Below are 23,668 nucleotides of genomic sequence, written 5' to 3' on the forward strand. Positions count from 1 at the left end.
GGTAAAGGTTTGCTCCCTGACAACCTTCTTGCATAACAAATACATTTTTAATTACACGTTATTCAAAGGAACACAGCAGGAGTGAAACCTATGAGGCAGCAAATAAAACTTCTGTACTTAATAACAACAGATCAGACAGGACTTTTTCTGTCTCTCTTCCTGGGACTTTCAGGGATCCAGAAAGTCACTAGAGATGGCAGCCTTCAGCATACGCAAGATGGACATTGTCTTCAGAATGGTTATTTTAGGGCTTGTTTTTTTCTTTTGTTTGTTGGGTTTCTGTTGTAGTTGGCTTTTGTTTTGGTTTCTTTTGGGGGGTTCCATTTGTTTTCTGGTTTGTTTTGGGGTGGGTTTTTTGTTTTTTTGTTTGATTGATTTTTAGTTACTTAGGATTTCTCTCAAATTTCTTAATTTAGAAACTAATGAATGTTGTCTCAGTTGATTTTGTTTGGGATAATGACAGCAGACCTTTACAAATGGCACCATACTGTGCTTAATAAGGAAACTGTAAGCACTGTAATACACGTTTATTTTTATAACAAAAGATCTCCTTAAAGGTATAGGTAATTCATTATCCAAATATAGGGAGCACTGGAAAATCTTCCTGGATTTAAAATTTTAATTTCTTGCTTTTCATGAGTGGTTTCTCTCTTTTTTGTTGCTGTTTGGAGAAGTATCTTTGTAATTTGAACAGAAAGATAATAAAAGGAATTATACAAGAAATCTAGAATTCTGAATTCTATACCGATCTTTAAACAATTTGCATATCTTCACAGGTAAGCTATACTACTGCCATTTTGAAAGCTGCTATGAAACCAGCTATTTTCACTTTAAGATCTCCCTTTTTGAGATCTGTTTCAAAACAATAGCTTTCTTACATTCTAATTTCTACATACAAGATTACTTTTTTTAAAGTTGAAATGTATCAAGGAAGACCTGTTTGTCAACAAATGTTAAGTATCATTAAATTTATTAGACTTCAACAATTTCCATATTTATTTTATTCCCTATTAGCATTTTTAATTGATTATTACTGCTTTGATGAGTCTGTTTTGAAACAAGATATGAGGAATGTACCATAAAGACTACTAGAGTAAAAATGTACAGTTAAGGAGGAAGCACGTTCTTCCACTCTTCCGTGGGTAAAGTCTGATTTAAATGAACTAAAACAGACTGACTTTATCTCTGTTAAACTGCTGCCAAAAAGAGAATTCCATAACAGCTGATTTTTCAATAATTAAAATTCTGATTTTCTCTAAAAAATAACTCTAGGTTGCTAAGCAATGGTCATTAAATTCTGCTTCCTTTATTAAAACAGTTTAAAACTTCTCTTGTCTTCGTATTTAAAACACAAGTATATTTCAGCTAAACAATTCATAAAAATGTTTATTAATTTTTTTAATGGAAAACACATTTTGACTTCTACATAAAATAAGGTGCAAAGAGCAAGGAGAAGAGAGACAAAGCAAGGAATTCACTAGAGAAAGCCAAGTTCACTAAGTCCTAAATAAGTGACTCTAGTGAAGGTTATCCCGTAAAACTAGTCACACTTCCTTTAACAAAGAAACACATTAGATTTCATGTATCTTTTGCATGCTCATGTGCATGAAAATACGTTTCTTTACTAGGACTGGCTAACTTGCAGCTCATTATAAAAGCACACTTTTTTTCCTTCAACAAGAAAAGAAGACAAGGTGACATTCATTTTTACTTTCACTTTCATCTTGATGCATGCAGGCTATCAAATTCTTTTCTATTCTTTTCAGAGACAGTGGCATTTCAAAAAGCTGCAGTAGAAGTACAGAACTCACATTGGAATCCCCATCCCTGCTCTGGTCTTTGGACAACTGACCTAATGCTGGCTCATTAAATGCTAAATAAGAAAAGCTCTATAAGCTCTACCACCTCCATTCTAGCATTAAAATAATAATAATAAAATAATAATAATTTTAAAAATGGATGCTACCTCCTGAGTAAAGATAAACTGCAGAAAACACTGTTGCTGCCCCTCTCTCTGCTGCAATTTTGCTTGCTGGCTTGCAGCTGAGCCCCCCTGTCTGCTGCTCCTGTAGGATCTGCTGGAGCTGGGTGGGCAGGGGGGCTTCCCCACCTGCATGAACCCATCCTGGCTGCTCCCACCACAAAACAGATTTCCAGATCCAGGCAGAAAGAAACAATACCAAAATATCAGAAAAGAGAAGACCCCAGGCAATTGGAGGAGCATCATCCAGGCATGCGGGCAATGAAATTTCCAAAAGAAGTAAATAGTTTTGCCTTTCTGCACGTGTGGCTTTCCCTCATGCTGTGATGGTGGGTTGAAGGGCAGACTGCGGGTGTATCAAGCAGTGGTCCCCAGAAACAAACTTACATTGCAGTACCACTAGCAGGACCAAGAGCAGAGAGGGGGGAAAAAAGATGCAACCAGTTCCCCTTGCTCCACGTACAGGAGGGGGAAGACAAAAGGGCATGTTTCACATCCCTCAGAAAGAGGAGTTTCAATGTCCATTATGCCCATGAAGTGAAATGTTATTCAGCCAAATAGCATTAAGCAATTCGAAATCAAGGCACATTGACTCGATCCTGCATTCAGCGTGCAGCCTCCATCTCTCTTAGTCATCATGCTTTTAAGCTGAAGCTTTGTCCTTGTTGCACCTCTCAAAACCACAGAGAATTTCTCCAGCTTAGAATAATTGAAATATGAGAAAGAGAAGGCTTGAGGACAAGTCCTTTCATGCCATCAGGAGATGGTGGTGTTTTCAGAGATGAGAAGAACAGCGAATTAATTCACAGAGTTTTTCGGTATCCGTGCTTCTAATTTTCAGGTCTGGCAGGTCTAAAAGCCACAGAGACAACAGAATTAACACTGATTTATCCCTCTTGACCTTCTTCGGTGCTCTGCTGTCTTCCACCAAAACACTCACCACAGGAAGCGCGTGTACAGAGGCTTGAAATCAATAGAGGAAAGCACGTTGTACACAATTTGGATCCAAATGCCTACATCCTACTGGCAACCTGCAATAATAAAATTAACATGCCCAGGCACACTCGCTGGCCATTGCACAGCCTGTCCTACCAAACCGTTGGCCTCCCAGAAGACAGCCTCTTCACCCACCTGCAGCATGCAGAGCCCCAGACCACAGCTCCCACTCTGCTTCGTCATTTAATCACGTCTTTTAGCCCCCACAAACCACATGCCTGCTCTCAGCCTGGAGCACGACATACCATGGGCTTGTGGCCACTGACGGAGCACCCTGAGCCCCTGGACTGGTGCACCCATGTCCCTGCTCAGCCCCTCCAACATGCACGGCAGCGTGTCTGTGCACAGCCCCCAGCACACTGGCTCCGAGGACTCTGCTGCCGCTCCTTTTGTGCTTCTCCTGCCTGCTAGGTAGCCTCTGATTCTTCCTCCAGCCCACAAGAAGACCACATTTCTCCATGTTGAAGGAGGAAAGGCACTGCTTGTTCATGCTGCTGCACCCCATGGGGTCAAACACCTGGTTGAGGGGAACCAGCAACGTCAGAAATCAGACTTGCTGCCAGAGCCTGGTAGAGGTCACCAGCAATGATCATTTGGGTCTAAAACAGCAGCCAGTGCAGGGGCACTCCATGTTATACAGGGCAGGGGTATGGCTTCTCCTGTCTGCAAGCCTTGGTCTACCAAAAGCGAGGCATGAAGAATGGAAAGCCAAGAACTGCATGCAAAGAGGGCCATCTTCGAGACTTTCTACAAGGAGCTATAGAAAGCTCCCACAATCCATCTCAGAGAACAAAATCCCTGCCATGTGCGGCAGTGCTACCTCTAACTCTGACTGGTGATGGGGCAACTACTTTGGTGCTACCAAATCTGTGGCAGCTGTGGTCACAGAAGACATTTCAAACAACATGAAGTAGATCCCATAACATCCAGTTCTGTCAACTGCGGCTGTTGTTTCCAAGCTTGCTGGTTTGAAAGATGTGCAAATTTCTGTGAAGAGGCCAAGCATATAGTACTATTTTCAAAAGCAGCATCCTTACCACCTCACGGCTGTTCAGTCTGGTTGCATGTGCACTAGCAGACACAAACAAGTGTCTGCAAGAGCCAGACTTGCTCAGTAGTGCATCCAACATGCTTGCCACTGTTACGCTACGTTTGTGGGAGACAGTGTCATGCTCTCTGATGTAGTTTGCTGCTAAACGGAGTCTCCTGTCTCTGCTTGTTTGTCTGCCACAGTAGTATCAGAGCTGAGAAAGTAAGAGAGCCAGCAAGCCCCAGGTCAGCAAGCATCTGTACCCAAAAATGCATGACTCCCTCATTGTCATCACCCCTTCCAGTCCCTTGGCAAGCAAGAAAAACAATTTTCCCTTGACAGAGTTAGCTGGGGATGGTCAGCAGGCTGCTTTCCAGCTTAACCTACGTTGTGTTGTGACTGATGATGAGCATGATTGTTTCTTTGGGCCTGCAAGTACAAACTCAATCTATTGCTACCTCTGGCTCCCTGAACAGCCACTCAAAAAGAAGGCATAAAAATAATTTCACCCAGAGCTATTTCATAACTCCTGACCTTGAATAATTATCCCACAGAAAATAAATTCCTTCTAGTGGAAAGAGGGGACCAACGGCAACATACACATCAATGTGGACTACACCAGAACAGGAGGCAGCTGGGAGATTCCTGCTTCAGAAGCTCACAGAGCTACAGAGGTGGGCAAGCCGCTTTGAGCTTCAGGCAGAGGCCTGCTGACCAAGACAAGTAGGCTGTGTATTTGGATTTACATGCTGGAAACTTTCTCCTGTGTGAGAAAGGAGGTGATCATGAATTCAGGTCAAAGAGTAATTCCAGCTGAGAAATCCCCCTCCAGAGTAAAAAAAGTCAACTCTAGGTCTGTGCTTATTATCCACCCTAATCCTCTTCTTTCCTTATTTTTGTACCCTCTTTGCTAGGATTCCTACACTGCAGGCAACAGGAGACAGGAACAGCAGCCAGGAAGACTCCAGGCTTCTCTGGTGAACAGGTAGACATCAAGTAAGACAGTCTGCTGATGCTTCCTTTCCCAATAAAGTGGTTTTGTAACATTAAAATACTATGTATACCTGAAATCTGCTGTCACCTGGGGGGAAAAAAAAACCAAAAAAACCCAAAAAACCCCAAAAAAAACAACAAAAAAAACCCCAAAACACACACACGCCAAAAAAAAAAACCCAACAAACCAACCCCCACAAACCGCTACCCTGCCCCCCAAACAACCAAACAGCAACCCTCCTGTCCCACAATCCAGTGACACATAAAAATGCCAATATGATCATAAAACATACCTGATGTGATGATGAGCAGAAAAAGCAAAGGAAATCCAGGATACTAAGGTTTCAACTCCTTAGCTCACAGTGCACCTCTTATACCACCCTGCATTGCTCCAGCAAGCGAAGTGTGTGATATGGGGCAAACCATAGGCAGCCAGTGCTCAGTGGAAACAAGCAGCATCACAGGTTAACAACAGAGTTGAGGAGGACAAAACTGTTTTGCTCATCAGTCTGGAGTGTCTCATACCTCCTCTCTCTCCCACTGCCATAAATCCTTTTCATTCCAGCTACCTATGTGCCTCACACCTGAGCACTGGTCCGCCTTCCAGCGGGGTACAGCTCTACAGTTCCTGGATATTTTCTCCATCATCTTTTATAACCTTTATACAAACTCTTCCTGAAGTGAAATGGAATAAAGCCTTAAAGAAGTGCAGGGGCTGCTTTATTCCACCTCACTGGTAAGTGTCACCAGCTGCCTCCTGCTCACTCCCATCAACTGCAGTGAGAGCTCCAAGTCACATTACAGAATTAAAAATGTTTCTTTCCAACAATCCCCTTCAAGCCACAGAATGTAAACTTCATCTGCTAATATCACACCACTACTTCAACTCTATACTGGCATTCAAAACAAAGACATGTTTTTAAAAAATGTTTTAAAATGGCTATTCAGAAGGCAAATAGAGCTATAACAGTGTGAGAACAAGGAAGAGACTCATATAAATATCTCCCAAAATATTCTCTTCTTAATACTTGATTACACTACAGTTATCTAAGTAGAAGGGCATGAAGAAAGAAATAAAAACCTTGTTTTTATTCTCAGGAAAAAAACCTTTCAATTGAGCAACTTACCCTAAATGAGAATTCAAGGTTTTCTCCCCCCCAGACTTCCATTCCTGTGTCATATGAACCAAGATAATCAAAATACTTCTTGCTCACAGAAAACAATCCACCTGCCATGGTCGGAGACCTATGAAAGAGAATAGTAATTCTGAACTAAATAAAAAGAAAAAAAATATAAATTAACAAACCAATGCAATGGATAAATTTAAAAAAACCAAAAAACAAAAAACAAAAAACAGAGTAGATTTTAATTTTCCATTTTCTCATTTTTTTCTGCATGCAAAGTAACAGACATTGATCAGTTATCATCAAGCCATTTAAATTTAATTTTGTGATAAAAAATTGTATTTGAAACAAGCTCCAGAATGTATTAAAATAAAAATAACAATGTGTCCTGGTTTTGTTGACCTTGACACAACAAAATCAGAGAAGATAAACATTGTGTTAATACAATTGTTGCAATCATAGTGTCTTCATGAGCAAAAAGAAATGACTAGTCTGTTACGTTCACATCGTAGAACATAAGCTTTTTGTGGCAGAACTACACTAGTCAGCTCTGAAATTCTGAGTGCACTATTTTACTTAAGTAATAAGTATACAAATATCTGTGCTTTAGTAATTAATAATAACATTCCTGATCCTATTAATAGCCAGTGGAAAAACTCTCAGACACCAATTCAGCAGAATTAAGTAAGTATAGCCCCTAAAGAGATTATTTTTTATTTCTAAGATCTGCCTAACTGCATTTTTTTTTTTTTTTTTTAATTAAGTTTGGGGGAAAAAAAAAAATCAGGAGCCAAGACCAGATCCTTATCGAAGACTGCAAGGCCCAGAGTTACAGTGCACTCAAGGGATGTACTTTCAGTAGGGTAGTACATGTACATATACATAAACCTGGTTTTGTTCAGTACTGTTCCTGTTTACAGTCCTAGAAAATTACCCTCTTTAAAGTGCCAAGCATATAATGCTGGTTGGAACTAAGTTCAGCTGACACACTATGAATTTTACTAAATTGCTGTTGAGGTAAATATTAACAAATGCTTGGCACAGTGATCAATTACTCTTAATCTGTCAAAATGAATTTTACCAGCCATCTTTTTGAAGGAACACCGTTTCACACTGTCATATATTGTTTCAAAGAATGGAATGAGATAAGACAGAAGTAAAAAGTCCCAAACTCCATAACCAGTCAGGCTCTTCTGTCTCACTCCAAATCTCATCTTTCCAAGCACAACTGTGGGTGACACCACTCTCAGCAGCGCTGCTTTCTCCAGACACTTGCCAAGTCCACAGTCCTCAGGCTACTGTGAAGCTTTATCCCTCATCATTTTCCCCTTGGCATGCCAAAGACAACTCTTCTCATTATGGAGAAGAAAAGCATTGTGTTTAAACTAAAGGCTTTAAAAACATTCACTGTACTTTGAAACTTTTCTCAAGGAGGATGTGGACTAATATATGCTGAGAAGGACTAAATTACTACCTCACTTTTCCCATTAAAAAAAAAAAAATGTTCTCTCTGTTGAGGATGGTTGAGGATGAGTTCATTATATTTGTGAAGTACTGGGTACCGTTATAGTGATAAGTGACCTAGAAAAGACTGAGAAAAATTAACCATTCTGTATTTGTTATAGTCCGTAAGATCACATCATAAATAAAAGAAAGGACTAACAAAACCATGATGTTAAAAATGACAAACAGCTGCTTGGTTTCTTACAATACACTGGTGAAACACAGCAGCTTCCCAGTTAACACAGCAGGCCCTCAGTTATAAAGATTTTGTCGACAGTGTCCATTTTCCAGATGCACTGTTTGTACTCATACCTTACCTCTCCTAAAAATACAGCATAGAGTGACAAATAACACTGACTGACTGCAACTTGTCGGAAAACAAAACAAAACTAAAACCCACAAGGAAGATATCTGTATCCGCTCCTGTGAGTTAACCCTTCAATAGAAACTGCAGTGGACAGAGCTGTATCATTTCATCCCCATAAAGAACTGCCAAACTGGTTTATCTTTGAAAACAGCACAAGGAACCACCACTATCGTTACAGCACACATAGTCTTCAAAACTACTTTTGCCTTCCTATAGTTGATGATTTTTTCCCTTTTTCATCAGTGACCATGATACATTTTCTACAACGCGGATCTCTGCTTTGCACAGAAGACATGCTTCAGCATTAGTTAATCGGTTATAACCTTTCTGTGTGCTGAAAAGTGTCTGTGGGAGTTTGCCTGCAGGAGTCAATAGACTCCTGCAATAAGGATTCCATATGGAACTAAACAAAACATGTAACTTTTACTAATAAGCTCGCTTCTCAAATATTTTTTAGCATCCAGCATTTCCAAGTCAAATCAAAACCACTTGTAATGTTCACAGTTTCATAAGATGCATAAAAACTAACCTGATCACATCAGTCTTGGACTTCCTCCGTTTTTGTTCTCTTTCAGGTGTACTATGCCAAGTGAAGACCAGCCTCCAGTCAAACCCACCGATCTGTGGCTCACCAGCATTTCCCAAGTACTCAAATGTATTCCAGTCAATAACATCAATAACAGGGCACACGACAGCTGATTCTTCTTCCGCAATCCTAATATGTTTTTAAAAGAAAAAGGTGAATCCCGTTAGATACTTCACAGAATCACAGAATGGTTGAGGTTGGAAGGGACCTCTGGAGATCATCTAGTCCAACCCATCTGCTAAAGCAGGTTCACCAGAGCAGATCACATCACACAGGAATGTGTCCAGGCGGGTTTGAATGTCTCCAGAGAAGGAGACTCCACAGCCTCTCTGGGCAGCCTGTTCCAGTGCTCTGGCACCCTCAAAGTAAACAAGTTTCTCCTCATGTTTAGATGGAACCTCCTGTGCTTCTCTTAAAAACTAGAACTGTCAAGAGCAGAGAATGCTTACAAATACTAAATATGAAGTTTTCCTATTTTTCAATTCATGCTGCAATACAAGGAAATAATAGCTACAAGAATAAACTGGAAGATTGATGCTTGCCAGGTGCCTACAGCTGAGTCCATCCTGATGCATCCTCAGCAAGCATCAATCTTACTGGACAGTGGAAGCAAGGTATGCCAGATGGCTTGAGATAACGCATTCAGCATCTGGCTTGGTTGCTATGGCCAGCACCACATTCTCAACAAAAGCATCTATTTTGTTTTGTCAAGGTAGCTGCATTTAAGATATGAAGAGAGCAGTGTGATGGTACAGTTGTGCAAAGATGAATAATACATCAGCTAGCCTCTTGGCTCTTAAAGTCATGGTTGTTACTGCAACTGTGGTCACTTGCAAACAAAGTTATACTGAGCACTACAAGTGTAATGCAAAAAGAAGCCATGAGCTTAAACATCAAAAAAACATGCAACATGAGAATCAGATCTCCAACAGTGAAGCACATATGAAGAAGGCCTCCAGAAAGCCTGGCAACATAGGAGATTAAAAGGAGGAAAAATGTAGTACTGCAGAATGACATACCTATCAGCAAGGTTGATCTAAAGATACTTAAGATCTTTATCATACTAAGAATATATCAGAGCTGCAACATTTCTTGCAAGTCTACTTCTGCAAGGAGATAAAAGCCCTTCCTCCCATTTCTTAATGCCATGCAGGGTTTTCCAGATTCCTTTCCAAAAGCGTTTGCCCTTACAAAAAGCAACGGGATCTTTTGCCTTTACCTCAACTTCTGGAAAAGCCTGTCTCAGTGCTAGGAGAGATCAACTCCAAGCACAAGCTCAAGCTCAAGCTCAGGCTAAGGTCTTTTTCCTATATCACCCTCTAGTAATCTTCTCTACACTAGTCTTAGACATCTCCTATTAGTTCAGTGAAACAAAGTGATTTGTTTGAATTTAAGATGCTGGTATTTGTTTTAGCCCTGCATCTTCTGATTTGCGTATTCCAGAGGAGAAGGAAAACTGAATGCATTATATCGCCAAAATAGGAAGAGATGTGATATATCTGCCGCTTGAGGGGAGCTTGTTCTTCATGGGATTATTAAACTTAAAACCTGCAGGCTGTCCAAGGGACTCTTGACTCTGAAATCAGAGCAGCTCATGGTGGTTAAATGCAACAGAGAACAGCCACAGTTCCACAGAAGTACTGTCTGAGTTGAGAAAGACTGACTTAAGTATGAAACGGTCTCGTGTTGCTGGAGGGAAGATGTGACGCAGCTGTTTTCTTCTTTATGATCTTTCATTTAAATCCTGTTTGGTAGAGCACACAAAAGGGCTTATACAAATATTGCTATATCCTGTTTGATTTGCATAAAACTTATGTACAAAGCAATGAGAACGATATGTACATAGAGGAAAAAAAAACCCAATGAAATGTAAAAATGCTTTGTTTCTCCTGTGAAGGAAAAGGAGTAAAAATTAGGTAGCTGGCATATGATTTCAGTTATGAAAGGAATCAAGTAAATGAAAAGCCATCACCTTTTCTGTAAGTTAAAAATTAACTAGATGGCACAATGCATAGGCAGCTTACAAATACAACTATGCATTGCAAATTGCTGACACTCATGTATTGCTCCCATACATTTGAGTCAGATATGCCACACAAGCATCCCCTCAGAGATGTACATCTGCATCTGCAGCAAGAAGGGAAAAAATTCCAAGACACAGCCAGAACTAACTTTTTACAGAAGGTGATTTATTACACATAAAATTATTCAAATCCTTCCTCAAGATTGCCATCTAGTGGTTCGCTAAAGAAGTGAAGAAATTACAGAACCATCTCCACAGATACATACGTTTCCTCAGAGGGCAGTCGTTAAAAAACATGCCTATTCTTTGATTTTATGCCTTTTCCTTTCATTATACTATCTATACTGTTCATAGTTAACCCACAGTTACCTGGCATATACTCATTGTGAAATTTAGAAGCAAATTAAATATGACAATTTTGAGGGGAAAAAAAATCCAGATACAATTTCAAGTGGACATGGGAAGTTTGAGAACACAATTTCCACCACGAATCAGGAAGATTTGCATGCCTCAAGACAGCATCTGCTTTTGGAAGCCTCCCTCCAGTTTGCATAAGGATGTTTTGTCTCATCCTCCTCTGAAGTCTGCAGTACTTGGCAGAAATCTTTACAGGATGCAAATCGAATCACTGCTCTTGAGGAAAGGATTTTTTTAGAATTATGCTTTAAAGGCAGTGGTTTTCTATATACAGTATCTAGGAGGTCTGACTCAGGTACTGTATCTATCAGTATCTGCTAATGGCATCCAAGGGGTTAAAGACATAATCTGTCAGCAAGTAAAGCAATACAGCCTCCTGCATGCATTGGGGGAAGGCAGGGTGCTGCAGTGAGATGTATCAGCAGCAGAACCGACAGCAGGAAAAGTGCATGTATGGCTGCTGACTATGCATGAGTGAAGCTTCAAGAATATAATAAATATTCTGAGTTGTAATAGAGAGTTAGTATACTGAGGTTTAGGGGGTTTTGTCAGATTTTTTTCTTTGTTGGTTGGTTCGGTTTTAATCAATGGAAGTTCTCTGAACTGTCCAACAGATATACAGTATAGATGAAAAACTACATTGCTGTAAAATACAGTGTCCCAGGACAGATGGTATCCAAGTAAAAGTCAGTGTTGAAGTAACATTAACTCCCCTCTGTTCTACCCTGTGATGCTTTACATCAGAACCAGCTTGGAAAGATGGATTCACTCAGGGCTAGGAAGATGGAGTTTGTTGACTTCTATTCCAATCTGCTTATGTGCACATTCCCATGCAACAAGGGATGTCTCAGGGCATGCATCTTTCCAGACCTTCTTCTCATCCACCACCCAGGCTGACAGAAGCAGCCACCTTTGCCAAGGTAGTTTCAAAGCTGGGGGAGGATTCCTCTTCCTGAAAACAAAATTTTCCCTTTTCTGAAGAAAAAGAGCAGCCTGGTCATTGGGAGAAAACAAAAATCCACCTCCTGATCTTCCACACTTCCATTTGCTGCCCCACCGCCAGGAGACAAACACTGGCAGTGCCCCAGGGACCAGAATGCAGTAACCTTTGGTAAATGTCTGCTAAGAGTAATTTTTCCACTACTGAGGTGCACCAAACCGTCTTTTCTTCTGCAGCGGGACAGAAAACAACCCCAGAGCAGAACCTCACCTTGCCAGCAGCGGCTCCAGCCAGCCCTCGTGGCATTCACAGTGGCAGTCCAGGAACGTCAGGATGTCGCCTTTGGCTACAGATGCCCCCAGCAGCCGGGCCCGAACCAGCCCCTCTCGCTTATTTGCACGGATAAGACGCACCTTGCGTAAGCCAGCCACATAATTTTCCAGAGTCTCTTTTAAATGTTCTGTAACAAACAACAAAAGAAAGGAAGAATATAGTTCTGGAATGTTCGGTTTACGTCATGCTACAGAAAGCTGTTTTTTCAGTAACATATTACTTATAGCGGTGCCTTAAAGCTACCAGTATTTTGAACTCTGATTCTGCTATACTGTCCATGTTAGGAAAGGACAAGGAAAAAGCACAGAAACTGGATGGACACAAATCATGGTTACTTTTGAGAAACTGAATGCTTTGTATTTTCCTCTATAATTCATTTCCAAATTGTCATGTGAGTCTCAAATGTTGTATAATGCTTTTTTTATGGAAAAGTTTTATTCTTAACACAATTTACATGTGGTGGAAAATGCCAGCATTGTTTTGTGTCTCAGAATTCAAATGCAAACAGATAACCAGGTAGCTCCTTACTATACCTTATGCCAGGGAAACCTTGGAGCAATCAAAATATGCTCAAATTAGGAAACCTGAAATGCTCCAACCAGACTGTAGTTATCTATATATGCCAACACTCATGTTACAACACCGCAAATGTGGCTCCTCATTCTAAACTAAATTTAGTCCAGAACTCAAGATTTTCACTGGCATGCTACAAGGAAATCCATTTTCCAGTTAGATACTGTCATACAATTTTATGGTATGTTACCCAAACAGTGTATCTTTTCCTCCTGTGACTGGCTGGCCAGAAGACCTCACCAACAATTAACATTATTTAGAATTATTCCTCCTACCTTTGTCGCTGTAATCATCTACAAGGATAATTTCTTCCAGAAGTATATCTGGAGATGTCTCAAGAACACTGTGAACAGTTCTCAGAAGTGTTGACCAAGCCTCATTATAAAACGCTATCACAACGGAGGTTTTCGGCAGGTTGTAATAATCATACTTCTTCTCTCTGCATCTGTAAGGGAGAGTATTACTTTTAGTACAAGTGCAAAAGCATTTGTTAATTTTTCAGAGTAGTATTCTCAAATGAAGAGTTCATATGGTACTTACTAACTGTAAACAAGAACATAGAAAGGTTTTTAAAGGAACTGTATGTACATGGAAAAGTCATGTAAACACTTCCAGGAAACCAGCCTTCCAGAAGTCCCACTTTTACAGCAGCATTATGACTAAAATTCTGCAACCCCAAAAATATCTATAAATAAAAATACTAGGAGGTACCCTGGGCTGGTGTATGTGCAGTAGCTGTGTTTGCACAAAATTACCCAAAGTAGAGGAACAAGCAATTGCCAAACCATGCCTCAGATTACAGAAAGAAAGAAAAGTAATACAAAACCTAAATGTGGTAGAAACAGCAGCATATATTACTGACAACTTGTGCTTAGGAAGACAAAACAAGTGCTAGACAGTAAAAATATAACTGTGAAGGAACCGCAATACATATAGAGCAAAAAAACCCCAGCAACAGAAATGAGATGTGTGTACACTGAAACAGAATTTGGGAAGACCACATAACTGCCAAGATATAATAGTGAAATCTGCAAAAAACACAGACAGACATAGAAATGCATGTTTTTGGCTCCATGGAGAGCCAGAAAGTTTGCAAACTTTTGGATTAAGCTCCAGAATGGATCTCCTATAAATATATATATGAACTTCTCTAAATGAACATAAGGATGCCAAGAAACTTCCAGCTGAGCCAAATGTGTAAATTATTAAAGATACCCCTGGTCTGAAATATTTTTTTTTTTAAATGACAGTATTTATTATTATACCATTTCTCCCTTTTCCTTAGAGCATGGTCTATGAGCAGTTTTGTTAAAAACAAACAAAAACAGTAAGAGTTTAGAGATGTTTGAACTTTCTTACACCTCCAGCTTACTGCCTGGTTTCACCAAGGCTTGTATGGGAAGAAAGGACATTTTTCAACTTCTGTAGGCTACTAGGTCATGATAGACACCAAAGCAGGTAGGACATCCCTTCCAGCAAAACACAGCAGCAGCGAGTCCTCCAAAACCTATGCTGTCGGGAGTTTAAGATGGAAACTAGAACTGCTCAACAGAAAATGTGACAGCAAAATCCCTCAGATCAGTTTAGGGGAACTGAAATTCCTCAAAACATGCAGAAAATGACATTAGAAGAAAATCACTTACTAATGGCACATTGGGATGTATTTCCTGATCAATTAATGCTGCTGTTAGCAATTAAAAAAAGATGACTTCTAGGTTTCTTTAAAGATTAGGCGACATTTATTAAGATCTGTGGTACAGAAAGAAAAAAAATCTGAATCTGAATTTAAAATAAAAATTCTTATGAGTAACAAAAAAGTGTGTAAAGTGCTTTTATAATAAATACCTGAAAATGAGGAAGCAATGAGGAGAAATGATACTTGGGGAGAGCAGGCACACAGAAGAGTGCCTCTCAAACATGAAGGGAATGAGATGCAACGACACACAGTGTATAAGATGCATATGTGTGCACACACACATAGAGATGTACATCAACAGGTAGATACACACACACTTTTACAGTGAAATACAAAAATGCTCATCCCTCCAGGCTGTAACTTGTCCTGAGGCAAACAGGGGCATTCACAGAGAGCTGCCTCACACCACTGGCTGGTGACAGAAGTGATTGATTTTGCCAAATGTTCATGTATTAACACATGAAAAAGGAGTGACATGTTACTTAATTACCTTTTTTTTTTTTATTTAGGCAGAAAAACCTACTGTATGAATCTAATTTTTGAAATACTTATTTACTTTAGCCTATTGAAAAGCATTTATTCTAAGTACTGCCAGTAAAATTCTTCTTACATATCATAGCCACTTGTACCAGTAATTTCAGTTAAGTTCTTGATGAAAATGGGATATTTACCTACCTGTTTCATAAAACTGAAGGAAAAAAAAAAAAAAAAGAAAGAAATAGAAAATATTCACGCAAGCTTTCTCTGGAAAATATCTCAGAAAGATTTACAGAATAATAATGTTGCACTCCATTATTTAAAAAAGGAAACTCAAAAGGTCTAAAGAAGCTTATGAGCCTCATTATAGATTAAAGACTTCAATGGATTTGCCTGAAAATTACATTCTGGAGACGGGAAACATCAACTTGGCACAGAGCAAGGCAATCCCCAGCCTGCTTGTGATTCACTGTGCATTGCTGCCTCCTTCCCTGAGCACACCCATTGCAGGAGAAGGTCACCCTCCTGCGGGACGCACCACAGCACACGTTTCTAAGGTTTCTGAAGTCAGGAAAGAGGCCAAAAAAGAAAAGGGCGTTTTATTTACTAGCTCCCTGGTGGAAGGCAGCAGGCAAGTGCAGAGCAGGGCGGGCTGCTGGCCTGCATGGCTGCCCTGCCCTGCCCTGAGTGGGGCCTGGACCCCTGTCAGGCCGCTTCCCCAAAACGGGCCAGCTGGATGGGGATGACACCTCACCAAGGAAAGGAACCATCACAACTTGCACGCTGATATACACAGAGCACAGCCGAAAGCTTAGCTTTTTAGTACATTGTTTTGGGGAAAACTAATCGTCACGTATAGACCAACTGGAATTTTGAAACTTTTACTTTTAAAAAATGGGGGGGGGGGGGATGGAATTACTCAACTTCTATGCAGATTTGCATTTTTGTCCCAGAAATTTCTACCAAGACATACATTCGTTACTAGATTGGAACAAGATCTCAACTGTTAGCAGTCACAAATATTGTCGCTAAACGAAACACACTTCTCCTTATCTTTCTGTACTGAAAGAAATGTCAATGAGTTTTGCTAAATCTTAAAAAACAACCCACTGGGGAGATTAGAAACCCAAAGCATTTAAACCCTGGAACAATAATAGTATAAGAAAACCTTGGAAAAAACAAATGAATCCCTGAAATGGAAATGCTTAAAAGTGTTGTTGAATAACAATTATGCAGCAATTACGGACACTAAACATTACCACTTCACAAGATACATAAGCTTCAAAAAACCCACTACAAGTATGAAACCTGACTTCAAGCCTAGTGGTCATAACTCAGCTTTTCCATTTCCCAACTTCTATTTACCGCAGAATCACTTTAGCAATGCGCCTTTTGTATTCACCTTTGCAAACTTCAGGATGTATTTTTTACTCTCTGTGTGTTAGCCAAGTATCCAAGCTCCTACGTTCCAAGTGAATCATTTCACTCCTACTTTGGGTTATTCAGAAAGAAAAACAAGTGTGTATCTGTTAGAATATGCCATTAAAATGACAGGGAAGATATAAACGGGTGACAGTAGTCCCAGAATATGTTTTTGTGGATACTGGGAATGTGTATTTATACTCTCTATACTGCAAGCTGCTTTCAGTTTCTGACTAAGGCACTCTTCAGAGCACCCTCAAATGCATAACACTGTCCTTCCCAATATAGAGGATCACGTTAAGACAGGATTAATTGCATGTCACATTAGAAATCTAAAAGCTAAGTGCTATCTTTGAGCTAATTATCTGGACCTTGCATGTCCATAAAGACAGATCCAGAAGGCGATTCACCTCACCCTCCATTTATCTAGTGCAGACAAACAGACCTTTGTGAGCCCCCACCTCCCCCTTGTCTATAGAGGTTTACCTATAGAGCAGATGCTTAACTTTTCTACAGCTGAAGTTAAACAACAGGACTTATAGTCCTGACTGCTGGCTGACTGATACACGCCCTTGAACCTAGTTATAACTACCAAATGGTTTGTAAAAAATGTAACAGACATGAGGAAATGAGTTGCCTGTAAACATGACATTTCCAAGCACAAACAACAAATGTAGAAGCATTGTCATTTGAAGTCTTTCACTACTCTCATTATCTTATTAGACCACAGGAACTTAACTATTTACATGGGTAATAATTATATATATTGAAAAACCAAACCTAAGTTAGAAATGTGTGCATGTTGAATGGGTTAATTTTCTTTAGGAAAGTACACATATCTCTGGTCAAGCTGATTTTGGAAAAAGTTATCAGATACTAGGATCAGTCACTGCAGAAAAACCTATTGCCAGCACATGTGAGCAGCTTTTTCAGACTCAGCAAAGAAAGGCATAGAGTTTTAAATACGACTTGGATTTAACTGAAATACACTAATATATAATGGATAACAACAATAACACAATGCAAAGGAGTGACACCTGCTCAGCCTCTGCCCTCTGATGGCTCCTGTTCTCTGCAGTCTCATTAAAAAATGCACAGGTAGAGTTCTTGTCCACAGGGGAGTTGCACCCAGAGAAAACGTGTCCAGGACTGGCCCCACCACCTCCTGGGGAGTGGGGCTGGGACACTGCCCTGCTCCAGTTGCCACCTGCTCCAGTATCATCCTCTGCTCCCCACAGGCACCCTCTGCCACACTGGGTGGATGTTCCAGGAATCCTCCCCGCTTCATCACTGTGGCTTAAAAGACAGGTATAAAGTAACAAATGCCAAAAGATAAAGCTTTTCTTCATCCATTTATGCTAACCTAAACATCTCTATTTTGAAATTCTAATTGTATTCATCCATTAATCTAAATTTCTAGGCAAGAAGAGAGAATAATGCTGGTACGTACCCAAACACAAACTTAAAACCACGTTCACTATGTACCATCTTTCCTACATCTTTCACTACAGCCTCTACTCTACAAAATGCACACTGAGGCACGGCATGTAAAAGTGTATAATCATAAATCCACATTCCTATGGGTTCTTGGTTTTACGTTTTCATACTGCATTCGCAAGTCACAGCCTGAGACTATACGGCTGACAAGTTTAATATTTCAACCTTGGAATCTACTGCACTACAAAATTTTCTGTTAGCAAGTTTTACAATAGGTTATTTATTAGAACCTAAGGAGACATCAGTCAGGAAATGTCTAAACAAAATTAAATGGGCTATTTTGGAGAACATTTGTGTCAATTAATGTAATCACTCAATTTATTTCATTGTAAGGAACTGTTTCTCTTAGAGATGTGTATCTATACACAGAAAGAGAGAGCATGAATGTGTGTATACCGGGCATGCTGCCACCAGTTAATTAGGAATGGTTGCTGACATAGTTTTATGTAAGTGTTTCACCACAACCACAACAGTGATACAGCAAGGGAAAATACATTTTTTATCTCCAAATTTGATGTTCAATATGAACAGTTACTCATATTTTAAGAAAAAGACATGAAATGTTCTGTGAGTTTTCAAAGATTTGCTGAGAAATTATTTGTTAATAAATTATTTAATACTTTCTAAAGGTATATAATATATACCTTATATACTACGAAAGTTTTGCTTTTGAAGTTTCAATGTGAATGCCCGAGAATATAGGCAAGTTCAAGATTGCATAGCTTCTCTCAAGAGGTTCAAAACAGCATGTGTCACTGCTATATCTGATTTAACATGATTTACGTGACTACGGTATGTGACATTGCCATATACGCAGTACCACAGCATCACCCAGCAAACACTGTCAGAATCCTAATTCAGGGTTGCACACAGTGGGCTTGCTGGGTTTGTTATGGTGGGTCACAGACCCACCAACACAACACAACCTCCTTTTCTCTTCCTAATTTGAACAGAGTTGGGACAATGAATTAAACTGCAGATAATCTTTTAGTAAGAGTTGTGCTCAAACATGGCGTTTTGAAGGCTGAAATTAAATATGGCTGATCTGGAGGAATGGCAGCAGCCATGGGCATCTCCATCCAGTTTAACCTTCTCCACTCACCACCCCATAAACTACAGAGGCAGCAATGTGAACTTGGGGGGTCTGCCAGGCATCTTCACCTGAGAGAAAACATGTTCCTCCTCCCAAAGCCACAGCAGAGGACACAGCTGTGCTGGGGTCCTCTTGTCCCCCCTTCCCTACTTCTCCCTTCCCTTCTGCTCCCAACAGCAGCTTAGGGTTCAGCAGGTCTATCCACAAGCATCTCAAGCTCAGCAGCACCACACAGGTCACAGCCCTGGTTTCTGAGCCACCCTGCAGAGTTACTGAGGCCGTGTTACCTATACCAGGCTGAACCCCAGTTTGAACAGTTGCTCATCACCCTTCTGTGGCAGAGAGCAACCAACAGATAAAATCCACTGTGTGAGCCAAAAGCAAGGCAGTTCTATTGCATCAAAACATGGGATACGTAAGTATCTCTGGCGGAATTAAAAGATATGATAAATCAGATTATTCTTATATCTTCTAAACACTACCCAATTTTTCATACTAATTTATAATATTTTCTCCCAGAAAACTACCTTGAATCAACTGTCCTTTTTTAAAAAAAAAAAAAAAAATAGAAAGAAAAAGTCTTAATCTGAGCGTGGAAAGGCTGCACCTGATTTTGCACACCTACATACCCAATATGCATTCGGATCTTGTAGAAAAGGTGCTGACGTTTACGGAAGGTGTGCCCTGGTCCGATTAGCAAAGCAGATATCAGTAAGGTGCTGATAACCACCAGAATGGCCGAATTATTCAAGGCAATGCTGGAACACGTAAGCAGCATGAGTTAAAGTGATGCTGGCCCACGCTTTCCCGCCAGCCGCTCCCAGCCCAGCAGCCCAAGTAACCCCCCCTAAATTGTGTCTGTTCTAAAAAACCTCTTTAGGAAAGAGCCCCCCAGGATATAGTTCAGTCTATGACACTGTGATATGATCAAGCATTTGAAAACAGAGGCTAGCTGGATTGTAAAATGGTTTTCCAGATTATTTAATGTTTTAAAGAACAATTCTCCCAGTGACAATAAGGTCTTGATAATACAGACTGCCAAATACTGCTTTAAGATTTCAGATAATAAAGGGCTGCACTGGCTAGAAAAAAACCCCAACATTGTAAGAAGCAAGGAAGAAAGCTCAGAAGTCTGAAATAGAAGAGAATATTTGGAAAGAAGTTTGGAAAAAAAAAAAAGGCAAATCTGTTTAAGAGAGATTAAAAAGACATTAATAAAAAATTGTCTAGAGAGCCCACCTATGCGAGTGGACTAAATCTATATCCTAAAGTCCATGACTTTAAGAAATCCATAGATTATCCTAATTCCAAATTGTTAAAAAAAGGCAATAGAAGTTCCTACATAGCCCAGGTTTTGGATGCGCAGATAAGAAGCCATTTCTGCATGTGTCCATGGGGAAAAAACAAAATTTGTTTTATTTCATTGAAACACTGGTTTCATTTTGCTCAATTGGTTACCCATGTTTGCAATGTTCTTCCAAGATAGCAAGACACACTTAACATTTGCACAGAGCCATATGATTTCCTGCACCTGCATTCAGAAACTTACTTTGGTGCAAGTAATTTGATTCAGGACAAGAAAAACATTTTGCTAAGTAATACAATAACTGAAAGACGTTATTGTAACCATCACTAATAGCAGGGTGTGGGTGCACCTGGTCCTTACAAACAATCGTATACAGTAAAAGCACTGTTTGAATAAAGAAAAAAGTAATAATGATAATTTGTGGTTACTATCACTGATTGGGAACTTTGACAGGTTAAAAATGAAATCAACCAAAACTAAGCACTCATCTAGACATCAGAGGAAGTTGAAGATCTCTACCAGAAGCTGTAAAGAAAAATGATAAAAAAATAATCACTTGAGCTCTTCTGGAAAATGTTTGCAGGTTATGATTAAACAAAAGAATAACAACAAAGAAAAACGACATATTTTTACACAAGACAGGAAACAAAGATACTAAAATATTCGAAATATCAAAGCATTTGTGGAAGCTTGCTTATAAAAACAAACAAACAGATTTATTACTCCCCACTTAACTGTATGAGGGAGGAATGAAATGTCCCAGAAATACACTGCTCTGCAGGCCTACAGTTGGTTTATACGTGAGGAATCCTGCCAACTAACAATAAAGTAATGACTAAAAGGTATTACTATTACTATGAATGTAGTTACCAGTAACCAATTACCCATTCCAGAGATGCTCACAAGAAAAATTAATAAGGCAAAACAAAAACCACACAACCCCAAAACAATGGCTATAGTGTTACAAAACCACTAAAGCAAATACACCTACAAGAGAAGAGGGATGCGCCAGTCTGGTCAAGCTTCCTCAAAGAAGCACTCCAAAGAGTTCACTTTTTCTACATGAACTGCAAAAAAGTAGTCACCAGCATTATTTCACCTATAGAAAAGAGCCAAAAGCGAAGCTCCAGGTCAAGGGCAGGCGGCTGTGGTGTGCAGGGAGGAAACAGCCGGCGGCCGCAGCATTTCCTGCAACAGGGTCAGGTTAAAACTCCTGTCAGAAGCAGCGCGCCCATCAAAATCAGATCCTGTGATTTTTGGAGCAGAAGGGGGACCAAGAGCTAATCTTGAGGATTATGCTGGGAATTTGCTAGCGAGATACTATCGGCTAAGCAAACCACGGTAGCAAGTGAGATTGTAAGAGAATCGCATTCAAATCTGAGAACAGATAGGAAAAGCAGTTTTAAAAGTCAGAAAAATCTTATCACAGCGTTGTTATGCTAAACTCAAAGACAATATCCCAAAAAAATAAATAATGTTACAGGCGTAGATGATGGTGACCGAGGAATTTAAGTATTTGTGTAGATCTATCTATATACAAATACTTAAATACATATACACAGATACTTACATATATATAGTTTATATATGTATGATTTTATATATATATATAAATGAACTCTATTTCCAAAACACAGAAAACTCTCTAGAATTAAAGAAGAAACCTCTAAAACTTTTTTTATAGCTGCTAATTATTATGCCAACCACATTCAATATTTTGGGGGCTCTTCTGGCTACTTAAAATCATTTGCCAGGTAAGGAAAGAAGACTTACAGATCCATTTGCTTGTAAGTACAAGTGAAATGAGGCCCAAGGACTGATTCGGGCTTCTGTCATGAAAGAGACAACATAAAATACTGAGTCAGAACAAAAGTGCCTATCCCTGCCTTGTTCCTTTTGTAACATGAGTCAGCCAAAAGAAGGCTGGGGAGATTTTACAGAAACCATCCCTGAAATAAACATGTAATGTGCCCCTACTGGGAGAAAAACAGAAAGGGAAAAAAAAAAAGGGAGGTAGAATGTCTAAAGTCAAGAACAATGCTTGGGAACATTCCTTAATCTAAAAGAACCCAAGCAGAAAAACTGGAAATTTATATCCTACACACTGTAATAAGCTATAAAAGGCTGTCTAAGAGACCCTATCAGTTGTCTGCCTAATCCTGCAGTCCTGTAAAATGAGCACAGGATGAGAAGCCCAGCAGGATGGGATGCGGCCGCACTGTTGCGTGGGGGGACAGCACAGCAGTGGCCCCCAAAATGCACATCCCAGAGCTCATCTGCTGCACCTACAGGGCATCAGCCCCAACACAGCCCTCAGTAAGTCCATGTCTGACGGAGGATGCTTGCTTGTTTTAAACCCGCTGTTAATATAATTGCTGCTTCTCATATGTGTATAAATTCAAGAAATGAAGGATAGACATTGGGAAGACAATCTGGGCCATCTAGACAACATCATGATTCGGGGGCAGGGGAAACTGACTGTGGCTGTGATGTAGCCTTGAAAGAGGTTTCCAGGGAGGCTGTTAAAACTCCATCCTTGGAGACTTTCAAAATTTAACAGGACAAGGACGGCCTTTAGCAACAAGGTCTAACATTGAAGTTGCCGTGCTTCAAGCAGGAGGTTGGACTCCAGTCCCACTCCAGAGGTTCCTTCCAATCTCCGTCATTCTGACCCTATGGCACATTTCACTTCTAGTCCTGTACGAACTGTATCACTATTTAGTAATTTCTGTACATTCTTATGCATAAGATTTTACCAAAAGAACATTATTATAGTTTGTTTATATATATATATATATGCTTATTTAATTTGTTTATGTGTATGTTTAAATATACATATTTTAATGTAAACATATGTATATACATATAGGTACATATATCCACACACCCAGCTCCAGCCATCAACAAGACTAAAGACTTTCTGTGTGATGAAACACAGTATTATCAGTTGCTGACCTCAAGCGCAGACAGTTAAAGGAAGCAGGAACTGTCTAAAGGAAACGATAGTTGTCAAGTTCTCCAGGTCTATGTTTCAATAGCAACAGGATAAGCTCTCAGAAAAAAAAAACCAAACAAACATGTTACAGTGGTCTGTGAGAACAAGAAGGAATAAAGGTCTTCTCAATATTTACATTGGCAGGAATATATTAGTAGGAGAAACACCTGAAGCTGAAGAAACTTTATAATTAAGTAAATAACAACTCTATAGGATTCACAGTCAAATGACATCAAACAAAATATTATTTGGGGGAGTAATCTCAGTAAAACTATTCTTCTTCTCTTCCTGCACAGAATTACCAGGCATAGGCATT

General features: G+C 39.7%; 1 protein-coding gene across 1 annotated transcript in view; it reads right to left on the reverse strand.

Moving 5' to 3' along the window:
• GALNT12 (polypeptide N-acetylgalactosaminyltransferase 12) overlaps positions 1-23,668 on the reverse strand; it is a gene marked incomplete at both ends in the record, with an annotated part of 49,994 nt that overhangs the window by 22,941 nt on the left and 3,385 nt on the right. The window contains 4 exons of the mRNA XM_080364280.1: positions 6,128-6,245; positions 8,524-8,709; positions 12,231-12,420; positions 13,142-13,311. Of these exons, the coding sequence (XP_080220406.1) occupies positions 6,128-6,245; positions 8,524-8,709; positions 12,231-12,420; positions 13,142-13,311 (664 nt within the window). The remainder of the gene's footprint in view (positions 1-6,127; positions 6,246-8,523; positions 8,710-12,230; positions 12,421-13,141; positions 13,312-23,668) is intronic.

The sequence above is a fragment of the Nesoenas mayeri genome (assembly GCF_963082525.1).
Source record: "Nesoenas mayeri genome assembly, chromosome: 2".
In the NCBI taxonomy this organism is placed as follows: Eukaryota; Metazoa; Chordata; class Aves; order Columbiformes; family Columbidae; genus Nesoenas; species Nesoenas mayeri.